The sequence below is a fragment of the Scophthalmus maximus genome, chromosome 12, assembly GCF_022379125.1.
Source record: "Scophthalmus maximus strain ysfricsl-2021 chromosome 12, ASM2237912v1, whole genome shotgun sequence".
NCBI lineage: Eukaryota > Metazoa > Chordata > Actinopteri > Pleuronectiformes > Scophthalmidae > Scophthalmus > Scophthalmus maximus.
This window is the reverse complement of record NC_061526.1, coordinates 8284679-8307143: the sequence shown is the minus strand read 5'-3', so window position 1 is coordinate 8307143 and position 22465 is coordinate 8284679. Positions and strand designations below refer to the sequence as shown.

Below are 22465 nucleotides of genomic sequence, written 5' to 3'. Positions count from 1 at the left end.
AGCGTAGACGCATCAGCACGAGTTCACCTGAGGTTCACGACCCTGCACACACAGACAGACACCTTTCATTTTCTCTTTCTCTTGCTCGTGTTTTTCTCTACTGTGCCAGTCGATCATGTTTCGCAGCAGCTTCTTCTTATTTCTCAGAAGTTCACACCTTTTCTCTCACTTTCCTTTTTCCTCACCGCTGTGGAAAGGGTTAAATAAACAGAGCAGTTGTAACAGAAGACTATTCCAGTATGTGACCGGGGTCGAGTGAAAACGAAAGAAGCTCAATGTTTTTGATCATTTGATATCAGCAGTTTGGGCCTTCTAGGGGTCGTTGGCCGGGCTTCTCGTGGACAACTACTGAAGTTTCATTTTCATGTTCACATTAATGTTTCCCACGGGGGGAAATCCTTGATTTACAGTGAGCCGCTGGTAAAGTTAAACCTTACCCCATCAATTTGACATGTTGGTGACACGTTGGAACAGTTTTTCTGACCCCTGGAAACCACCCGCTCTTATCGTTTTGATGAGGTTTGATCCGGCTGGCGACACTATTGATCTGATGATCGGCGAGTCGACCAGTTTGGTCCAGGTTGGTGATTTGACATAAAAGATGGACGACATGACAGCTCTGCAAAAACATGAAGCCAAACCGCAGGAAGATAGGATATTCCTTTGTTCGTCCCACAAAGGGACATCTTGGCCCATCTTCGGGTCAATAATGAGGAGCATGTTGACACGAGCACTTTGCTCAATTCACGCTAATTCTACTTCCAGCCTCAGAGTCTGAGTGGTGTTATAGTTTATCTAAAGGAGCGTCTTGTTTTCCCGTCAATCGTTTCTTTCAACCGCAATTGTCCCCCAAACTTTTAACCACACTCTGATCTTTCCCAACCAAAAGCCATTGTAAACCTTCACCACAACTTGGTACTATCAGAAGTGCTGCTCTGTAGTGGATTTGAAAGGCAACGAGACACAATATCTTACTTCCGATAAGGTCGAACAATCCGTCCGACTGACCTTATCTGGGTTTATTGAATTTGGCCTTACTTTACCTTTTACCTTCTACCGCTGAACCACCAACTCTCATCACATTAAGCTAAAACTGTTTTGAACGGCTGTGGGACGTCTCGTTCTCAATTCGCGTCATTCGAGAATTCTGGCACGAAGGAAGCTGGCGACGTCGAGTTGAATGGAGCTGAAGATGTACAGATGGATGGACGGAAGGTGCAACCTTCATAGCACGAATCAACTCGAAAGTCCTTGACGTGACTGATTTTGGAACAGCCTCTTGTTGTTTTTGACGGGACCAAGAAGGCAAACGTCCAAAATTACTTGATAGCGTTTGGGAAAAGAAGCGCCGCTCGTCTGGGGTTGAGAGCAACGTGTCACGTTCTTTAAATAGCCTCCTGAAGTACCGACGTCGGGGGATGACATAAATGTTTTCTTTGGAAGGTTTTCCCATCCAGCTGCTGCGGCAGATGCGTGTTGTCAGACAAACCAGGAGACGTTCTCACACGTTCTGACAGGTCGTCATCTGCGTTACTGCAACGAGGAGAAATCGCCCACTTCACAGAAAGCCAAGCGCGTGGCAGTTTACCAACAGACGTCTCGGCCCAGCCGGGAACACTGACGCGCCTGGAGGCAAAGCGATGTGCACACAATGAAACAAACAGATTCGAGTGCTTGTACACCTGGAAGATTGAAGACTAAAGAATCGACAGAATCTCCCACTTGATGAAACGCCTCGTGACGTTCCCTTCTGCTGCAGCTTCGCTTTCTTTCTGCATCTCTTAAGGGAAACACGCTCCACTCTTAGTGTTGGAACAGATATTCCCCTGAGGCTGCGTCACCCGGCGACTGCCGAGACAACCGCTTCGAACTTCCATGTTGTTCTTTAAAGGGTTGGCAGTCAAACGGGAACTCGGTCGTCATAGTGTTTTATCTCCAACAGTTTTCCCGGTGTTGTGACAACTCGACCTCTTGGCACCTCGAATGACATCAGGGAATTTCTTGTCCGTCCATCAAACGTTTGTTGGACCGATCCCATCATCCCGAAGATCAAGGCGAGACGATACAAACAAGTCGGGATATGAAAGTTTCCTCAAAGCAAGCTGTAATTCCATAAATTTGAAAGCATAGCAACATGCCTCATGTTCTCCTCATCGCAGGCATCTATGAATCTCTAGTCATGAATTTAAATCCTCTAGCGCCGCTGGCGACATCATCTCCTCCCATCATCCCGTCTTCAGATGGACCGTCACACTCCGGCTCCCGACATCAGCCCGACTCTGTTGACACAAGTCTGCGTTCCCGTCATTCCCACGATCCCCCGGTACAGAAGGGGGGACGGAAATTAGAGCGTCGATCTCCGTCCCGAGGACCTGACACGACCCTCGAAACAACGCATTTACATGAAATCACAGCTAAAGAGCCAGTTAAAGAATTTCTACAATAAGCCGCGTCTTATTCGCCAAAGGATTTAAACATCAAAGTAGGTTTTTCTTTTGTCGTTTCTTCGAGGACGTTTGGCCGGTTTCATCTTCAAGAGAAGATTCTTTTCGACTCTTATTTGTTGCACGTTGTCCGGCGGTAGCGCATTTGCTGCTCACACGGAACGTTTGTATTGAAACTGTTAAGAAGTTCAGAGGTCAGTCGCGTCGTGATCACAGCACTTGCTGCTTTTCATGAAACCATGTCCGCACACACACACACACACACTTGGTTTCCTTCATCTTGGAATATTCAGTGCGGCAGAAAAAGCTTCTCCTGGCGGCAAAACTACAAACAAACAGGACTGAACTCCTTGTTCTAGTTACAGGCCGTCACACGGCAACGATTTTTATTTCACCTGAACTCATTACTGTAGCCTGGTCGTGATGTAGCTGCCTCGTCCAGGAATGAATCCGTAAAGAAAACCCTGACATGGACGATTCAAAAAAGTTTGTCGTCTCGTGAACGCTTGGATGTATTTTTGCCCCGTCTTCGCTGAGGCGGGCTGCGGCGTATTTTTCTCTTTTATTAAATCCGACTGTTCTTCCCTCAAAGAGAACTTTTTTGTTTCCTCGTGACTTTCTCCGCTCCGCGTGCAGTCGTCATAAAAGTGCGGTCGAGCGCTCCGATGACAGAAGATAAAAATCATCTCAGCGGGACGATGTGTTATGAAAATATACAGGCGGCGTCCTACCGCCGTTAACAGCTTATTTAAACCGACAGCAGGCATCTGCTCTCACTTGTTCCCCATCCACGAGTCTTCGGACCGTCCCGATTTACATGCTGGTGATTTCACCACTCTGGGCTTGCCAACTCGCCGCCGGCCATAGATCCGTCTGATTCGAACGCCGCGTGTGCCCAAGGAGGTTATGTTGTCACCCCGGTCCGTTTGTTTGTCAACAGGATTACGCCAAAGCTACGTGAGCAGATTTGATGGAAACCTGGTGGAAGGATGGAACGCGGGCCGAGAAAGGACCCATTCCATTTTGGCGTGGATCGAGTCGTATTGGAACATTTTCTATGACTTTCTTTAGACAGGACGCGTTTTTTTTACATGTTGGGCAATCTGTTTAATTTAAATGTGGCGTGTGAGTAACAAATAAGGTTTTCAAGAACCTGTGACTCACCGCCAATGTGCAGCTGAGATCATATAGATTTAATCAGTGAATCATCAGTTCATATGTTTCCTCTGTAATTTTGCCGGACATGATGCTTTTGACCATTTTCACTAATTTGCAAGAGATAAGTTCATGGGCCCTGCCTGTTTCTTTTTGATCAAACTATCATTCTCATGATTTCATGATCTGCATTGTTTAGTTGGCTGAGCTTTAAGGATTGATTGAATTGAAGGAGACCGCTGGGTCTTGGCGGTGCTATGTGCCGTTCTGGTTTCATTTGTGCCGTTCATAAAAACACAAGTCGCGGTCACTTTTATTGTTCCGTTTTAGTGTTTATGCATATGTATCTGGATATTGTCTGCATTGATAGCTACTGCGTTGTAATGGTTTGGAAAAGCATGTTGTGTCAAGACGGGAAAGGCGTTGTACTTTGTACAGTTGTATCTCCACTTTTCCAAAAGTTCCAAAACAATCCGCTGGTCAGGTATCTTTTTCACTTTATGGTTTATTACAGGAGTACATTTAACAACCACGGTAACCAAAAAAAAGGAAAGGAAGAAAATAGAACGAGACATTCATATTTAAACTAAATGTTTTTTTTCCTGTAAAAAGAAAATAGAAATATTATGTACAGAACGACGTAAGACAGGTGAGAGGAAGGGGAAGTGTAGTCGCAATGGCACTTTAAAAAATAGACATACCTCGCAAGTGCTTTCTGTTTTCCATAATTAATATCAAATAAAATGCAGCGGTAATAAGTCTGAATAACAAAATAATAATTATTACAGTAATCAAATCAACAATATTAACATTTTAAACACTGTTTACAATGTAACTGAAATACATAACATTCTAAATACATCCAATATTTACCAAAGACCTTCTTATTTCGGCTAAAAACTCTAAAATCTGTAATCGAATAAAAAATAGCATTTTCAAATATCTTGTAACATCATTATTAATCGTACAATAACATTAATAGGTTAGATTAGTAGACGTAAGTAGCTGATTTTCCCCATGGCTTGCTATAAAGAATGGAATCTTGTTCAAATGAATATACACTATGACCTATAAATGTTCTTTTTGTTTTCACAAAACGCAAATATTTTAATCAGCTACTACTAGGTACATATATATATATATATATGTAGGGAAGGGAAAGAAATGCCAATCTCAATTGATACAAACTATTGCAATCTAGAACTCTGAATTAGAAAATATACACAAGAAAAGCAGCAAAAAAATTCAACTTTCATATTCTTTTTGTTATCGTGAAGAGAACAGTGGTGTAGTCGGTAGGAAGAGTGAACAATGTCTGGAACGCTATTGGACAAGGAGATGGTCCAATGAGAAAAGCCTCTGAGCGTGACCCCGCCCTCCCCTGAAAGTCCATTGGTCCTTCTCTCTCTCTCTCTCGCACGCCCGATTTGGAACCGGAATGTCCCCGAGTTCTTCCGAAATCTCCCGCTCCGTTAACGGAACGCATAGAAGCGCCGAGAGTCTCCTCGATTGTGCAATCGCCTCAGACAATGAATCTCTTTTAGCTAATAAAGTCGCTTCAACCGCGGAACTCTTTTAGTTTTTTGCATTCTTAGCGTTGATGGGAGGAGCAGCAAGTCGGAACGTCCCCTTCTCCACAGAACTGAAAATGACGCCCCCCAAGGAGACAGGGGGGTTTAAACAAAAAAAATAGCACACAAATAAACAAAACACAGAATGACAAAGCGACAATCAAGCAGCATGTATGTAGGTCGTCTCCAGCCCACCTCCCGTCTTTTCTTCAGGAATCGACGGCAGCTCTTGAGAGCGAGTCCTTTTTTTTCTTCCGTATCCTGGTTGTGGGATAAAAGTCCAAGAGAGTTCAATCTCACTGCAACTTGGAAGTGTTCTTTATAAATCAAAGCGCAGGTTCACAGAGGGTTTTTTTTCCGAAGCAGGCCTGGACCTTATTACCGTTTGACCTGGATTCTGTTACTTTTTATCTCATGTGATGCCAGTTGGGAACTCCTGCCAGCCGATTCTGTTTGCGCCCCCAAAAACTGTCTCCTTTGCAGGGGGGGAGGGGCGATCCAGAATCGCTGCAGACGCTAATGCGAGAAAACGCAAATGAACAAAAAAAACCCTGATATCTGTTTGTTTGTTGCGAACGGGAAGCAAAGGAATTGACAGATTCTTCAAAAGAGCAACCGGCCCAGCTCTGAAACTACGACAGTGAGTACGCGATAGTCTTTATGTGCAGTCATTCCGAGTTAAATATCAAAAAGCAAAAGGCTAATTCACTATTCACCACTACGACTACTCAGCACCTGAGTTCACACACCACCAAGATCACTTGGATATGCTATATGTACGTACGTATATATGTGCGTACATATACGGGCGACATTTTGAGTCGACGCGAAGAGCAAAGTGATGGAAGTAGAGTTAAGGATTTCTAACTGTGGACTTTCTTGCGAGTGCATTTCGGGGGCTTTTGGTCCATTTGTAGGCTTTGTAATGTGTGCAGATTGTTGAAGCCAAATAGACGCCATTCATCTTGCAGCTAGAATTTACATCCTGGAGTATCTCAGAGGGCTGCGCCGAGCTAAAGACCGACCTCGTTCTCCTGGTCTTTACTGCGTTTTTTAACTGCGCTCTTGTTTGACTCCAGCGGTTGGAGCCCATAAATAAAGGTTTCTGCGGTTCCTGCCCTTTATGTTTCTAATATTTCTTTGTAACGATGGTAGTCGGAGAAGCTTATTTCACTGTACGGCGGAGGATTGGAAGCAATATGGAAACTGTTGCGTTACAAGTCAGTTAATGAAAAAACAGCAGGCAAAGTCGTCACAGGAAGTGGAACAAATTTGCCCCGTTTGCAATAAATGTCGTGTGTTCTGCCACTTAAAATATGCAGCGAGTATATCGTCCACCTCACAACTACATTTCTAGATAATATTTCCTTGTCGGCTCAACTCGTTGGACCTCATTTGACGAGCCTCGTGCCTACGACCTACTACCCTCTGCGCCGTGATCCTTTTGAGGAAAACGCCTCAAAAGAATCGTCACAACATGAGTGGGACGTCGGCGGCAGCGAGAAGAAGTCCGACCACAAATTTACCGATCGGGACTTGAACTTTCAGTCCATCTCTTTTTACCCTGGCTAGACAACTGAATCGGTTCATTGATTTTTGATTAAGCACAAGCAAAAATGCTCAAATATCATATTCTTTCATCCTATACCCTGTTTCATCCATCCCGCCGTCTTTCCTTACACTCTCCCCGAGTACCACCGCACTTGTCTTTCTCCCATTGTGCACTACCCGCCTTCTCTCTTTCCAATTATATTACATAGCTTTTTTTTTGTATATCTATCTTTAAAAAAATACACAGAATATTAGAGCATCATTTTTTGGCAGCTTCTTCCTTTCGCAGAGTGACATCATCGGTTGTAACAAGAGACGGACACTTGCTTTTCATGTAGTCTGAAACAAGGAACCTCCAACTTGGCAGAAGAAAAGATAACTCTGAACTTCCTTCAAACTTCTCCCTACAAAGACTTCTTCGATTCGCCCCGCCCCCCCCCGTCCCGCCCCCCAAACCCCCGCTCGTCAACGCTCCGCCCTTCAAACGGTTGCCCCCAGCAGCTCTTCCGACTTGGCCATGATTTCGTTCTGGTTGGAGTCCAGGCCGTAGAACTTGACCTTCAGCCCGTCGACGGGGTGGACCACGGGTACCGTGATCACGCGGGGGAACTGCCGGGTGGCAAGCTCGAAGCGGCTGGTGCTGGCCAGCTCGATGGCGAGGATGCGGAGGAAGAGGGTGGCGAGCTGCTTCCCCAGACAGGACCGCACGCCGCCGCCGAAGGGCAGGTAGTGGAAGCGTCCCTCTTTGTCTTCTCCCCGCTCCTGGCTGAAGCGGTCGGGGTCGAAGGCGTCCACGTCCTTAAAGACGGCGGAAGTGTCGTGGGTGTCCCGGATGCTGTACATCACGCTCCAGCCCTTGGGGATCTGGACTCCCTGGAGAAGGAAAGGACAAACACGCGCAGCCAATGAGCAGGATCGTGACCGTGAGATATCTCTCCCGTAAAAACGAATGCCTAAACTCTGGCTAGGCCAGTTCACGGGGGTTCCTCTCTGCAATCGCAGCCGCGGTCGACCTTCTCGTGTCAGGCGTACGGGAAAGGCAGAAAAGGAAAGGCAACTCACGTCGAGTTCGAAGGTCTGCATGGCGGTTCGATAGGCCCCCGACACGGGCGTGAAGAGCCTCAGCACCTCCTTGATGACGCAGTCCAGGTACTTGAGGCTCACGATGGTGTCCAGCCTCAGCTCTCCTTCGGGGCAGAGGCAGCCGTTGTGGAGGAGGCCCCGGGCCCTCAGCTCCTCCCGCAGGCGCTCCAGCACCGCGGGGTGGCGGAGGAGCTGCATGATGAGCGAGGTGCTGGCGCTGGCGGTGGTGGCGAAGGCGGCGAAGATCAGCTCGATGGTCGACTCCTGCGGGACGACGGGGAGACGGAACGTAGCGTCAGAAATGTTTTCTCTATTGCACGTCACTATCGCAATATCTGAGGCCGGGGGTCGATATTAGCGCAACTGCAGCCCTGCTTTCTGTAGAAGTTTTGATTGTAAAAAATAAAAAAAAAAGGGAATTTGTTACACTCAGTGTTACAAATTTTTCAGCTTGTCATATTTTACATGAATTCCTTTAGAAAAGAACCTCAGCCCTGCCATTTGTTTCATAAAAACACCATAAAAGTATGTTATTGGAATTCCTGAAAAGTGCTGTGTTTGGAAATGTGCGTATCCAATAACAACACTTTGGACGCGTTGCCGGGCCAATTATTAAAGCGGTGGAATTAAATAACACGCGGGCTCGGCGGCACGACTCCCACTATGAAACCTCTCATCTGCCATCGTCTGTGTCAAAACACGTCTCGGCCTCACCCCGTGTGTGTGCGTGCGTGTCAGAAAACTGCAGGAGACGGCTTCAGCCTGGGCCTCTGCGACAGGGGCTCCCCAGTTCACTTAGTGTGTATTTATATATATATATATATGTATATATAAATGTGCCTGTGCGTACAGGAGGCCTCTTTCAGACCCCTAGCAAGGGGGAGCGTTGACTTATTTTTGGCCCTGGACTTAACCCAGAAACCACAGTGAGCAAGAGAGAGAAGCGGCGAGAGTTGAGTTTCCACGGAATTCCTCGGAATTACTTTAATAGGTAAATAGTGGGTGTGCCCGTCTGCGCTTGTGTTTTACCGTTAACATCTGCCTGTGGACACCAGTTTGGCTTCCCCGCTGTCATATTAACTTGAAGGTGTGTATCAGCCGTAATTTACCAGAGAAATTGATGACTCGATTTGCGTGTTTTCTGACTTGTTTCATTTTTACACACCTGTGGCAACCACTGTCAACAGACGTTGACATGTACGAGTTAATTTCCTAAACTACGATTACTATCGCTGTGTCGATGGCAAATGAGCCACGTTGTTCTTGTTAATGCTCTCTGAATTCCCTCCAATGTTTGGATTTTTTGAAGCTAAATACGCAGCTGACGTTAAACAGTCCCCGTCTCCGCCGCGTCCGTTACCTTCAGTTCCTGCATGGTGAGCTCGGTGCCGTTCTCTTTGGCGCTCTCCATCAGGACGTCCAGCGCGTCGCTGTAATCCTTCCCCTGGGAGCGCAGCGGCTTCTCCCTGATGGCCTTCTCTATGCTTTTCTGCAGGATGTCCCGCGCACGGATTCCCTGCAACCGCACGGCAAAGGTGGTCAACACACAGTAACCCACATTGTTTGGGGGCCGGACTCTGGAGACATGCACCTCACGAACCTTTCTGTAGCCGCTGAACGGCAGATCTATGGGCAGGCTGAAGAGGTTGTCGACGAAGTCTTGAAACGTTGAGAACAGATGCCTCATCTCCTCCTCCGACACCCTGAAGCCCAGCAGCACTCGCACCGCCATGGTGAACGACAGCCTCTGGCTCTCCCTGCGGAAACGACCATCGGTCAGTTGCATCCGGTGAACGGAAACGAGAGACCTTCCTAACATCCTTCCGCCGGCCGCCTGAACTCGAGACTAAATCTACCAGGCGACAGAAGGAAGGCCTAAAGATTTACAAAGGATCCCTCCCACCGAGCCTTTTTTGATTCTCCCTTCTCATAAAGTGTGAAGAGCAGATTAGTACTCATCTTCTGCATAGAGTAGAATATTCTGAGACCCCCCGGCGTACCTGTAGACGTTGATGGGCTCGGGATTGGAGCTCCACACTCGGAGGCTCTCCTGGATGACCTGCTGGATTTTGGGCAGGTAGGACTCCAGCGCCTCGTGGCTGAACACTTTGGCAAACACCTGGAGAGACAGAAGAGGAGGAGGCATGAAGCGCCACCGCTGACTGCAGCTGTCTGTTCTTGACACAAACACGCGCAAATTTCGCGAGCTGGCAGACGGACAAGGAATACGGAAATTTGTTAGGACAAGTGCAAGTCAAAGCAGAGGACGCGATGCCCTGCCTGAATCCTGACGCGCAGGGTGTGTTAAGGCCCCCCCCACGTGCTTCTTGTCGGTCTGGAGACAGAGAGCCGCGCATCCCTAAAACCAGACTCGTCACGAGTGCGGTCGTTGCAACCGACGCCGGGTCCATTCTAAAGACAGACTTGGTAGTTGAGACCAGGAAAGACGAGAAGGTGCAACCTTCACTACCTTCCCTCTCGAGTTGACTTAAAGAACGAGAACGAGGCGTCCTCATTCTTCTGGGATGCCCTTTCCTTGTCCGTCCTCGCAGAGACTTATACATTGTGGAGGTTTTCCCCCGTAGTCAGCAGAACTCGGATGACAGGCAGAAAGGGGAGAGGGGGGAGTTGAGTCTTTCCTGGCCGCTCGTAGTATTTCTCAGTATGAATCAGTCACCGGTCGTCAGCGTTGTTTGGACAAATAACATTCCTTCAGATTTAACCCCCGAAACTGTCCTCAAGACCGACCCGGGAACGACGTAGACGAGCGAGGAGGAAAGAGAAGGGAGCCGGCTGCGCGGGAATAGAGCTTTTGTTGTATTTGACTGTGAATCAGTCACTACCACTTTGCTTTGTTTGGATAAATAACATTTGTGTGCATTTAACCTTTTAGAGCTTTTCGTCAGTTTATGGAATTCACAGCAAAAGCTAAAGTTCTCTCATTTTCCGGGCTCTCTGTCTGAAAACGTGGAGCCGGTTAACGGCCGCGGCGCGTGGTTTGAATTTTCCGCTCAATGAAGTGAGACTGGAACATTCGAACGAGCAAATTTTTTTATATTAGCAAGATATTGGCCGTCTAGCGACGAGTCGGCGGCGGAGTTCGGTTTCGCAAAACGCCAGTTTTTGTCTAACTTTGCTTTTGCTAACTACTGTGGGACGGGGAAGTTTGTTTCTTTTACGAGCTTCTGCTCGTTTTGCAGCTTTTAAAAGAAAGTGCCTTTACTGTGCAATTTGGTGATATATTTTTCCATGCGCTAACGCGCTTGGAAGAACGAGGAGCCATGACGACAAAGTCGGGCCCCCGAGACATGACGGAGGCTGGGAGAGGGAAAGAAAGGAGCTTCCAGTGTTTGGGGATTTGACGGCGGGCCAGCGGGGAGGGTACGTGCGGTTTTTGAGGTGGATGTTTCAGCCACCGAACCATCGGCCGGGCACTCGTCCTCCTTATTTTGTCCTCTACCTCATTTTCCTCTCGTGTTCCCTGCTCGGTCCTCCAAACCCACACCGTTCCCTCCCTCCCTCCCTCGCTCAGGATGAATGAACAATAGCCTACGAGCTGCCGCTGCTGTGCATGAGTTACAGTGCATGCGCGCACGCACCGTGTAGGTTTGTGCATGTATAGAATACATGTGCGTGTGCGGGGAGTGGTTAGACCAGATCACAGGGCCGCTCCAGGTCGTTGGCAGCGCTACATTTCCTCCGCCGCTGGTCACAGATCAGTTTACACGACCCGCTCTCCAACCCTGACCGCAGAGGACGACACACGCGGCCTGACCTCAGGACAGTCTGAGCAGTCTTTGGATCTGGATGAATGAACTTTGTCGTCCAGTACTGGAAGACAACATCTTCCTAACCCAGATCGCTCGGTTAGGAAGATATTGGTGAGGTGTTTTTTCTTCATGTTGTTTCCACTCTGGCTGATTAATTCGCCACAAGATGAACATGTTTGTTTTTCCTTTATTGGTATGGATTCATGAGGAAGATTTCCTAGAGAGCAAAACTGAAGAGAGACTCTTTAAGGTGATGGGGCGCGAAGTTTTGTGCATGACTGTGAATTTAGCCATTTAACCCGACTGCGCTGGATCATGCGTAATTGGTCAATTTTGGCTGAGTGGCAACACACACACACACACTCACACACAGCAGCAGGGTTGAGCTACTGTAGGACCAGTGAGTCAGTCAGTGTGTGTGTAGGGGGACAGGAGGCCAAGACTCGGAAAGGTAACTACAGGTCAGACTCTCACACACACAGTATGTGGCTGCCAATCAAACACAGTTTTTTATGCAGTGTCACTCCCGGGACCTTCCGTGTGTGTGTGTGTGTGTGTTGGAGGGGGATTGTTCAGTAACAGTCATTTTTGTTGCACCACAAAAACGTGACTGTCTTCTGTAGCCTGCAGCGCAAAGACACAGGCTTAAACACACACACACACTGCTAGACTCTTACACACACACACAGACGCTGCCGTCCTAATAACGTCCATATGTCTTAAATTATGTGAAAGTGCTGCGAGCTGCTGGTTCCTCAGACATGTAAAGACTCTTTATTCTTCTCTCTCTCTCTACTCCACCTCTTCCCGTCTCTCCCTCCCCTTCATCTGTCCTTTTTCTTTTTCTTTTTTTCTCGATAAAAGAACCCCAAACTTTTTTATTCCTTTTCTCCCTCCTCGTTTCCAGCGTCGCGTCGCGGCGACGACCTCGATGTCTCTCTGTGGCTTTTGCGTCTGAGCCCGAAGAACCATTGACTTTATTGAAAGTGTGATAACGTTTTATCACGCGTGTGATTCAGCTCTGGCTTTGTCGCACGAGAAGCCTTTCACGCACACGCTCAACTGGACTCGACGCTCCGTCGGAGCAAACGTAGATATGAGTTTGTGCGTATATATATGATGTGCTTTAATGTAACTCTGAATTTTATGTGGATTTCAGCTTTGACACTGATGAAACCCAGTCATAATGAAGCTTCGGCTCTGTTGGAATTGGCGCTGCCCTCTACTGGTGATGAGCAGCAGCACAGGAGGCAGACGCAGCATCACACACAGTGAAGCTATGGAGAACACCGTGTACGGAAGATTAGGGTTGAATCTGAATCGATGACGCGATGAACGACGCGACTCTGCAGCAGAAATACACACGTTTTAGATGTTCGGCCCCTGTAGTGGAAAAGCAGTGCCGCTGCGGCTCTTGGAGGGACTTTAGTTTCCTAGATTAACACGAGGTTATATGGAAACTGGCTCTGTTGATCCACCGAGGGGCTAATGTGCTGCTGCTGCGCGGAGACTGTTTTTCCGTACGAAAAGAAACCACACGTGTGCACACAGTCCTGGTCCAGTGGGTCAGACAGTAAAGACCAGTCGCTGATTCTCTCCCTCAGTTGATTTTGTTTTGCTTCTGTTTGTTGGTTTAGTTTCATTACCCAGAAAACGGGGGGGGGGGGGGGCGCCGCCAACGCACAGGGTCAGTTAAAGGCTGCCGACGTGACCTCGCGCAAACACTCTAAACCTGGCATCTAAATATATCTATATATATATATATATGTTCATATAATTTAACCCCTTGTTCCTCTTCTTGTGTTTCCTGTTCAGGAGCGAGGTAACGTATGATGAAACGCTGTGTGCCGGGGCCCCCACAGAAAGCCCGTCTTTGTGCCGTGTCGGCGGCAGCCTTCCCATAATCAGGGGTCATTACACGAGGTTAGTGCCGGGGGTCTCTGGGGAGCGGAGAGAGGATCAGGGCCCAGATTAGACGCAGGCCGTCCCCTCGCCAACCCCGGGCACCGGGGCAAGGAAACCTGACCCCAGCGCCTCGGAATATCACCCTCCCGCCTCCAGTCTGGTGGATCCGGAGACAGAAAACCAGACACTGGATTTACAGGAAAATACACCAGTGCGTGTGAGTGCGTGTTAGGGAAAGAGAGAGGAAGGTATGTGCCCCGGGGATAAGGGGATAATAGGAGGGAGAGCTAAGTGGCTGATTACCTGAAATGGTGCTGGCAGAGAAAAGAGAGAGAGGAATCAAGCAAAAAAGGAAAAACAGATAATTAAGGGTGGTCTCTCTCTCTCTCTCTCTGCAGGTAGGTGAGTGGATGGAGTGATGGAGGAGGTGGGTAAGGATGGAGGGGGGGTCGTTCTCACGCTTCAGTAGCCAGAACGCTGCTGATGAGACTGAGAGCAGGATCGTTTTACACTGATACTCTCTCTTTCTCTGTGTGTGTGTTCTATTCCCCCACAGACACCAAGTATCGATCGCGACTGCGTGGACGTCTGCCGTGTTAGTGGACATGAGGCCGAGCGGGGTCGGCCGCTAATCGCAAAGGTCGGGGGTTCGATCTCTCCCTCGCTCGACTATTAACATTCTTCTTTTATAAAAAATGCCCCCAAAAAACACATATGTGCATATAAAGTTTCTTCCTACAATATGCATCATAAAAAAAATCTGTTGTTTGTGTGTTTATTGGTCAGGACGGATTTCCGCAAAGTATTGATCCGGAAAAATTGGGGTGAATCCACATGAGGTGAGATACGTGTTGTTTTTGTTTTATTTTACTGATTCCAAGGACCTTTGTGAAAAAGGAATATTTAGAGGACTGAAATACTTTTTCTCCTACAAACACGATTCCAGGGACAATCACCTGTATACACATATAAATGCACACACACCTACTGAATGAATGAGTGTGTGTGTGTGTGTGCGTGCGTCCGTCCCCACCTTCCGCCTCTTGCGGTGGATGTCCCCGATGCTGTTGGCGAGCGAGTTGGGCCCGAGCAGCGTGGACGTGCTCTGCGGCCAGTCCACCGTCACCAGCGTGTGCTCGCCCATCAGCACCTTGCGCACGTTGTCGGCGCCCGTCACCCGGATCAGCGGGCGGCCCAGCAGGTGCGTCTTGAACACGTTGCCGTACTTCTGTCGCCGCGACGCGTGGAAGCCCGAACCCTGGACGGAGAGACACACGTATATATGTTTTTTTAGAAACTGTATTTTTTCTTCTACGAACGTAAATAACAAACTCTTTAAAGGAGCAGTTGGAATATTATTGATCATCAGTGATTCAAAGTGTCGATTTGGCATCACACATAACGTTAATATATTTGTACGTGTCTTGAAAATTCGTATTTGCAAATTTGATTGAATGGTGGAATTTTCCCTTCAGACAAACAAATTCCCAAACGCTCCTCGTGGTTTCACTTCCTGCCCCCTCTCTCTTTTTTAAACCCGTGTTTCACTTATAGAGATTCAAAAGAAACGCACATGAGACATCTGATAAGGAACCCTGAAACATCCCCGTCCTTAACAAAAGTCAATGTGGTATTTTTGTGCGTGAACGTCTAACGTTCCTCCGATTTTTCTTTTCGCTCGTGGTCAATTTCAGCCTTTGATCTCAGAGGAGCTCAGGGGATTTCTTTCGACCTTCCCTCTCTCTGTCTGTGGTGGTTCTGGCGAGTCACCTCCCCCTCGTCTGGAGCTTAATTCAATGAGAACTGATTTCAGTTGTCTTTGGGATGTAAATGGAGGTTAAAGGTTCTTTAAACATTTCCAGCGAGGTCTCAAAGAGACGGACGAGGACAGCGTCCGCTCGTCCCGATCAGATTTATTATCGCTGGCACGTCTTCGTCTTCACCTCCAGACTGTCAACGACGTCGTGGTTTGCGCCGCCTGAAATCAGCCGTAGCGAGGAAAACAAAAGTGTCATGGCGACGCCGGCGGACGACGACTGTGCAGGAAAACATTGGCTTCCGACAGTTCAAATTGAATCGTTTTCCCTCTTTCCAACGCCGCGGCTTGAGCCAGTTAACAAACTGCCCCCGACCTCTGAAGGGCCGGGGTCACGGCGGAGCGAGAGGGAGCCGACCCCAGAACTGTACACGGTGCTGTTGGAGTGAAAAGAATACGTGTGTCGGCCCGAGGGCAGCGCGCGCGCGCACACATACACACACGCGCATACAGTAAAAGCAAACGCGGTCATGACAGTCTCACACACCAAATTCACCCCAAAGAAATGTGGAAAGCAAACAAACACGCAGGGGCCTAACTGCAAATTGCCGTGACAACACTAACTGGTTTGACCCCGGTTTTACTCCTGGGGAAAGAGATATGTACGACGGTGAGGCGCGCACACACACGAAGCAAAGAAGTGGTACTATGAGGAGCTGTAAAACAAGAGATTCATCTGCTCAGAATCTCTTGCTGTCCCGTGTACAAACTACTGAACAAACTACAAACTACTGAAATCTAAAAGAAAAAATAATAATAATAATATTCGCTCCGGTCGCCAAAAGACGATGGGGAAAGACACACTCGTGCGAAGGCAGGTCACGTCCCGATCCGACACGGGAATCACTTCACGCGTTCTGACCCGTAGTGACCTCGACCTTCACCACAGGTTTTAGTGTCGTAGTGACGACGTGTCCTGGGCCCTGAACGCACCGTCGAAATGTAAATCTAGATTTGAGCAGAATCAGCGTCGGTCAGTTTACAACCAATCGTCTTGTTTCTTTTCCCCCCGTCACATCTCAGTGTGAACTGGAGCCAAATTGAGCACAGATGCGTCGGCCTCGCGTTCTGCTTTGAAAACTCTTGATTGCCGCACGAAATATTTCGCCAATTAGCATCCAGACCGCCCCCCCCCCCCCCCCACACACACACCTTCGTCGACGCTGTTTGATATCGTTGAATTGTCTGACTTCAGTTTCTCTCTCTGTCGGTCCGTCTGGGCACAAACTGTTGACCCCGACTGTTTTCACAGCTCCCGTACACTTCCTCTTTTTACTGTGGCACGCACACACACACTAGCACAGCGCACACCAGGTCGCCGGCTGGCCTCTGGAGCCCTCGGGGTGTGTGTGTGTGTTAGAGAGGGCTTGTTTTCCGAGCTACATTTTGCTGCCACATGGATGTGGAGTGGTTTAGTATGTCTGCCTGGCAGGCCTGCACACACACTCTCTGGAGGGAGTTCCTCCGGCAGCCAGACAAGGCTCCCTTTCACACTCCCGAGATACAGCATCAGACCGCGGTGGATTGTGTACGTGTATCTCCTCGTGCATTTCTCTATATTTTCTTTGCTCACACACACACACATTTTGGCAGGACACTGGAGGTTTTCGTCCGTCGCAGCCTCTGCACGATACGGAGAAACGAAACGTTACACGACGTCAGCGCGCGCCAGGGGTGCGGTCTGGGTGACATTTAGCTTAAAAGGTGAGAAGTGTTCAGCCGCCCCTCCCCCCTCCCTCGCTCCCAAACCTGGCAGCACGCACGCACGCACGCATGCACAAGGGCGAGCATGGAAAAGTTGTGATGTAACGACGCCACACTCCTCTCGCAGCAGAACACGTACGTACGACCGCGCCGAGTCGCGGAGACTTGGACGCGCTTTCCCTCCGAACTTCAGTGGCTCAATTTTCACACACACGCACGAAGAAAAGAAAAAAAAAAATCCCCCAAAACCAAAATTGCTACCACAACATTACGGCTGATTTTTACCACCGAGGTCACAGGCAGCAAACTCTGATGTGAGCTGAAAACCATAAAGAGGTTTCTCTTAATGACGCCGGGCATAAAGTTTTAAAGCTCTTTTCTCTTTCTTCCGTCTTGTGGATGTGTCGCCTAGCAACTAGCAGAAGAAGGAGCCGCCTGTAGAGGCAGGGACGGACTCTGCAGCGACTTGTTTTTATGTAAATGTGAAATATCGTGAGCTCGTCGCGATCAACTGCAAATCCATTTTGTGAAAGACGTGAAATGAACCCATAATATAAATGTCTCTAAATCTTATGAAGTCATTTAATTGGAGCGAGGCGATTAGAGCCACTTGGGAAATGATGCTGTTTTTTCTTTGCCAAAACACCAAACCCTGCTCTATTGACCCCTCGACCTCCATCACATGTGGATCTTTAAGAGACTTTCTGCTCCGGAGCTCGTACTTTCCTCCGAGCGTTGAACTGTCATCTTCACGCCTCTTCCTCAAACCACGTCAGGGTCAAAGGTCACGACCGTGGGAGGGGAAGTCGCCGTTATATTTCCTAAACAGAGATTGATCAGATATTTTACAAGAACCTGAGTGAAGGGCGGCGGTGAGAAGTTTCCGCTCCGCAATCACAGAAAACCCTGTAAAATCTCTGCGTCTCGCATCTCCTCACACACGCACACACGCTGTCCGAGCAGCGCGTCGACCGTGCTAAAAATACCCCCGTCTGTTCTGTTGGGGTTGGCCCGGGGGCGAACCGGGGCCCGGGCTTATAAATGTCCCCTTTGTAGCTCAGTGGAAATGTCCAACAAATGACTCTTTTATTAGGGCAAAGACAAAAAAACACAGCTAATTATGTTGACTCGGATCAACGCCGCGCGGCGTGTGCGTTCGGGGAACGTTTACATTTAGAGCTCTATAACGGAGTTATCCGGCTGACGCATTGTGCGAAAAGTAAGAAAGTAGAAGACGATTGACGGCGTTTCTGAAAAAGTAGTTTGCCGATTCGGACGCGTGAAGTCACTCTTTAATTTTCGGAAAAGGATGAACTTGCTTTGCGGTCATTTGCAGCAATGCGAATGAATGAAAATGTCCTTCTCCCAACCCGGCGACGAAGGAGATTGTAAACAACCTAATGTCCACGTTGGCGGCCGTCAGCAGGAAGTTACAGGTGAGTGGATTGAAAAAAGGTAACAAAAAACACTAAACTCAATTGTGTCGGTTACAGAAAGGAAGTTCAGAGGCACGCCGACGCCAAACAGGTGGATCTGGAGGTGAAGGAGAACGAGGGAGAGGAAACGAGGTCAAAGGCTGTGAGGGAATTCCTTTTTTCTTTTCAGCTGTCGGTCATTCAGCCGGTGCCAGAGATACCAAGGAACCAGTGTGTGTGTGTTTGAATGGTGCGACAGGTCCTCCACTTGACAATGGCGCCCGTCCCTTTGCCGTCACGCCGCCACATCACAGAGGCAGAGGGGAAGACGAAGAGACGGAGAGGGAGCGCAGCGAGAGAAAGCGAGCGGCGAGCGTGGCGGGAGGGATTAAGGAGAGAGGGCTACGGGTAGTTCAGCCAGGAAACGGGGAGAATGGAGCGAGAGGGAGAGTTGGCCCCTGACCCGGGAACATTATAGAAAGGGAGATTACGGTTGTTCAGAACTCTCTAAGCGCTCACCCCGGGACCCCGGCACACAAACGGCCCTCTGGTGTGATATTCCTTAATGTTCTCTTTTTACATTGTCGTCCAAAAACTACACCCACGATCACGGGAACTGTAGCGTTGTGCACTCGTCGGTGATTCTAAACCAGAGGGTCGCGAGATATGGGGGAAAACGATGACCGTATTTGAGTCTGGGAATTGTTTTCGCTGAGAATAACGGTCGTCGGCGGAAGGCGTCTGTGATTTCCTTCGTCAGTGGGAACAAACCATTAACGGTTAAAAGTGTCGGCGCTATGAAAAGAATGCAGTCGCAGTCCTCGACGTTTATCATTTGTGAGCGGACGAAAAAGGAAAAGCGTCGGGAAGGAAGTCAAAGTTAAATTCGTCGGCTGGCACTTTATTTGTCATCATCCAAAAATCAGGGGGAAAAGATGGACAGAAGCCCCAACAAAAGGTTCGTTGCGGAGGAGAAGAAGGGTCCTGCCTTGAATGTTAACAGCGGTGCACACACACACTGCCCCTTGCGTCCGCTCACTGAACTACGTATCTGTCGCCCAACGGAGGAGAAGAGAGTTTATCGATCTGCGTCGTGACACGAAGCCACCAGGCCCTGTCTGTCTGAGGGATTAAAGGTGCGGTCCGCCTAAAAAACCCCGAGATCACGCATGCGCTGCCGTCGGCTCAAAAGTGAGGCCGAATCGTCACTATCGCCCCCTGGCTACAGTACGTGGACCAAAGAAAAAATGAAAGAAGTTTTGTCATCGGACGCCATAAAAACAGGCGGAGGCGTCGCCATCGACGGCTGAGACCGAAGCTGTACCCGGGATAAATGTAGCTTTTCCTTTTTTGTGCAGAGGTTGGCGTCGGCCATTTTTATTTACAGTCTGCGAGAGAGAGAGCTGTCATCAGTGTGTGCGATGACAGTGTTTGGGTCCGCAGGACTGTTATTACTCTGCCCACCGTCATTTACACTTCATCACTGCGAAGACGAGAGGACAGGCTGGCAGACGCATCGGTGCGTCTCTGTGCCATGTCTTCATTTCCTCTGGTCTGACCCAGATTCGCAGAGCCCGTCTGCGTGCGACCGGGAGGAACTGAAGACGAGCAGATTGACGTTGTTCCCAGCGCGCGACGGAATCCCCTGTCTGTTTCGTTTCTTGTCCCAGAAGTCTGGAGAACTTAATTTCACAGACTCCTCGTGTTTATAAATCCACTTCATTTAAAAGTCACGTGTGGCGATTCTGCACTTTGGCGCCCCCGAGTGGCCGCAACACCTTCGCGTTACTCATTTTCTTTCGGGCCTAAATGTCACAGGAAAGTACACGAGGGGATGGGAGAAACATTTCACCGCGTCTCTGAAATTTGGAAAAGATTAATCACAGCATTAAGATGACATAACCCGCGATTTAACCTCCCAGGAAAAACTAGCAGTTATGCGATGAGTGACTATTGCGTAAGCTTCGCGTCGTAGCGCATGAATCCTGTTGGCGTTAAAATGTAGTTCATCTTGTGTTCACCTGAATGGAGAGCGTGTGTAGCTGCGTTGTGTTTGCACACATATCTGCACCGTGTAGTTACTGACTGACTGTGTGTTTCCGCTCGGTAGCGCTCCCGCTTGGCACCGTCCCGTCCGAGAGCCTCAGGCGCTAATGGGAGCAGACGGGTCTTTGGCAGCGGCGACCGTGAAACTATTTCTAAAGTGCAGATTGCCTTTCAGAAGGGGACCCGTCGCCGTAGAAATAAACTGTATATATGCAGAGAGGCTGGAGGACAGGTTTTGCTACGGCGGAGAAATCCCAAAAACATTTTCCCGCAAAAGTCGATGCAGCTACAGAAAGAGATGCGCATCAGTCGGGCGGAGACCGAAAACGATCGACGATGACGCGTCAGACTTGTTTTACGCTGCCCCCAATATTCGCCCGCACTATGAAAACGACGAGTGGCCATTTTGGGTTTTTTTTGGGGGGGTCTGCAACCAGATGTAGCATCGGGGTCTGGATGGAAGGCTCGCTCGCCCACATGTATAGAAACAACCAGTGGAGACGGTAAACACATGTGGTCCCATCAGGTCTCTGACCACACCGAGATCTGGACTTGACCTTTCGACCCAATGAAAACGACTCACGGTCTGGGTGTTTACAGGAGCTGCTTGGGGACACGCCGGTCCTCGTAAGAATAGCAGCCCCCCTCCCTTACGCACCATAAACTTGGCCTTGGTCCTCGGTTGCATTCCTGGAACGCGTCTCGCTCGGTGTTAGATGTAACGGAGAGGAGCACCGCGAGTTCAAGCCCCCCCCCCCTCTTCTTTAGTTGTTCTCCTCCACTCTGTCGTCCACACACACACACACACAATGTGTCCGACCGCGCGGAGCTCCATCCTCCCGACACTCTAATCAATAAATAATACAAGTTCCATCGTCCCCCAGTTTTCTTTTTCACTTTCTTGTTATTAAACCGCGGCTGTAACGCGCGCGCTTGGCCCCTGTGCCGTTTTCACTCGCACGACTTTACTTTTACGCACACTGGTGACTGGTCCAAACTACACGTTGGACTTTACTTGGACAAGTTTCTGTTTGTCGCCGCCTCCGTGTCAGATAGGACGGACTGTCAATCAGCCCCGGCGACACCTGATGGAGCCACAGGCGGAGAGAGATTGCGCGGCCGTAAACTAATCACAAGCGAAAGTCATCGGACGATGCGGCTGTGCCTTGACTAAACACGAATACTGTAAAGGTCAGGAAAGTCGTACATTGGCGAAAACAAATGAAAAAGTCCCCTATCAACATTATCTGTGAGAGCAGTTCAGCAGGAACGCGAGATGAATGAACTCGGAGCGCAACGGTCGAGTTCCGCGCCGCGCCGCGCCGCGCTTACCTGCAGGAGCCAGTGGCAGGTCTCGCCGATGAAGGGGAAGCCCATGGAGCCCTTGGGCATGGGCAGCTTGCAGTTCTTGTCGCGCGTCGCCGTCCAGCGGAGCTGCCACAGCTGCTGCGACACGGCGAGCAGCAGCGCCATGGACACCAGGCAGGCGGCCAGGGTGGCCAGAGCCGACACGAGGTCGAAGCTGTCGAACAGCATCGCGACGGCGACGGACGAGGAGAAGGTCTGAATCGTTGTTCTTTGCAGTCTGTGACAGCAGCGGCGGAATGAATGGAGTCGTTCTGGACGAGCCGGGGTCCGCGGAGTAAGAAAATCACCAGGTGGCGTTTCTGTGCGTAAAAGTGCCAAAGGACTCGCGACTCCTTGTCTTGTCACACCTCGAGTGTGTCGCGGGGGGACTGTCCTGCCATGTTGGACTTTCGTCTGAGCAGTCAACCAAAGTCAGAAAGTGAAATTCTCAGGTGACGCGTGGAAGAAAAAAAACTGTGAAGCCCTGGAACTTTTGTACTACTCGAAAAAGAAAAGCACAAAAATTCAAAGTGTAAATCTCTGTGGAGGAAGAAGAAGAAGATCCGTGAACGTGCAGGAGCGAAGATGCCGACGAGCCTCCGTCCTCGGTGCATGTGCGTGCGTGCGTGCGCGTCGAGCCAGAGGCACCAGCGAGTGT

General features: G+C 49.2%; 1 protein-coding gene across 1 annotated transcript; it reads right to left on the bottom strand.

The window, feature by feature from the left end:
* Nucleotides 1-4086: 4086 nt before the first annotated feature.
* On the bottom strand, nucleotides 4087-22446 carry LOC118284285 (cytochrome P450 26B1). Its single transcript, XM_035607059.2, has 7 exons — nucleotides 21793-22446; nucleotides 14513-14737; nucleotides 9805-9923; nucleotides 9405-9561; nucleotides 9165-9320; nucleotides 7784-8068; nucleotides 4087-7594 (listed from the first exon to the last, which is right to left on the bottom strand). The coding sequence occupies exons 1-7, from the start codon at nucleotides 21994-21996 to the stop codon at nucleotides 7202-7204; spliced, it is 1539 nt and encodes a 512-aa protein (XP_035462952.1). The 5' UTR covers nucleotides 21997-22446; the 3' UTR covers nucleotides 4087-7201.
* Nucleotides 22447-22465: the final 19 nt, after the last annotated feature.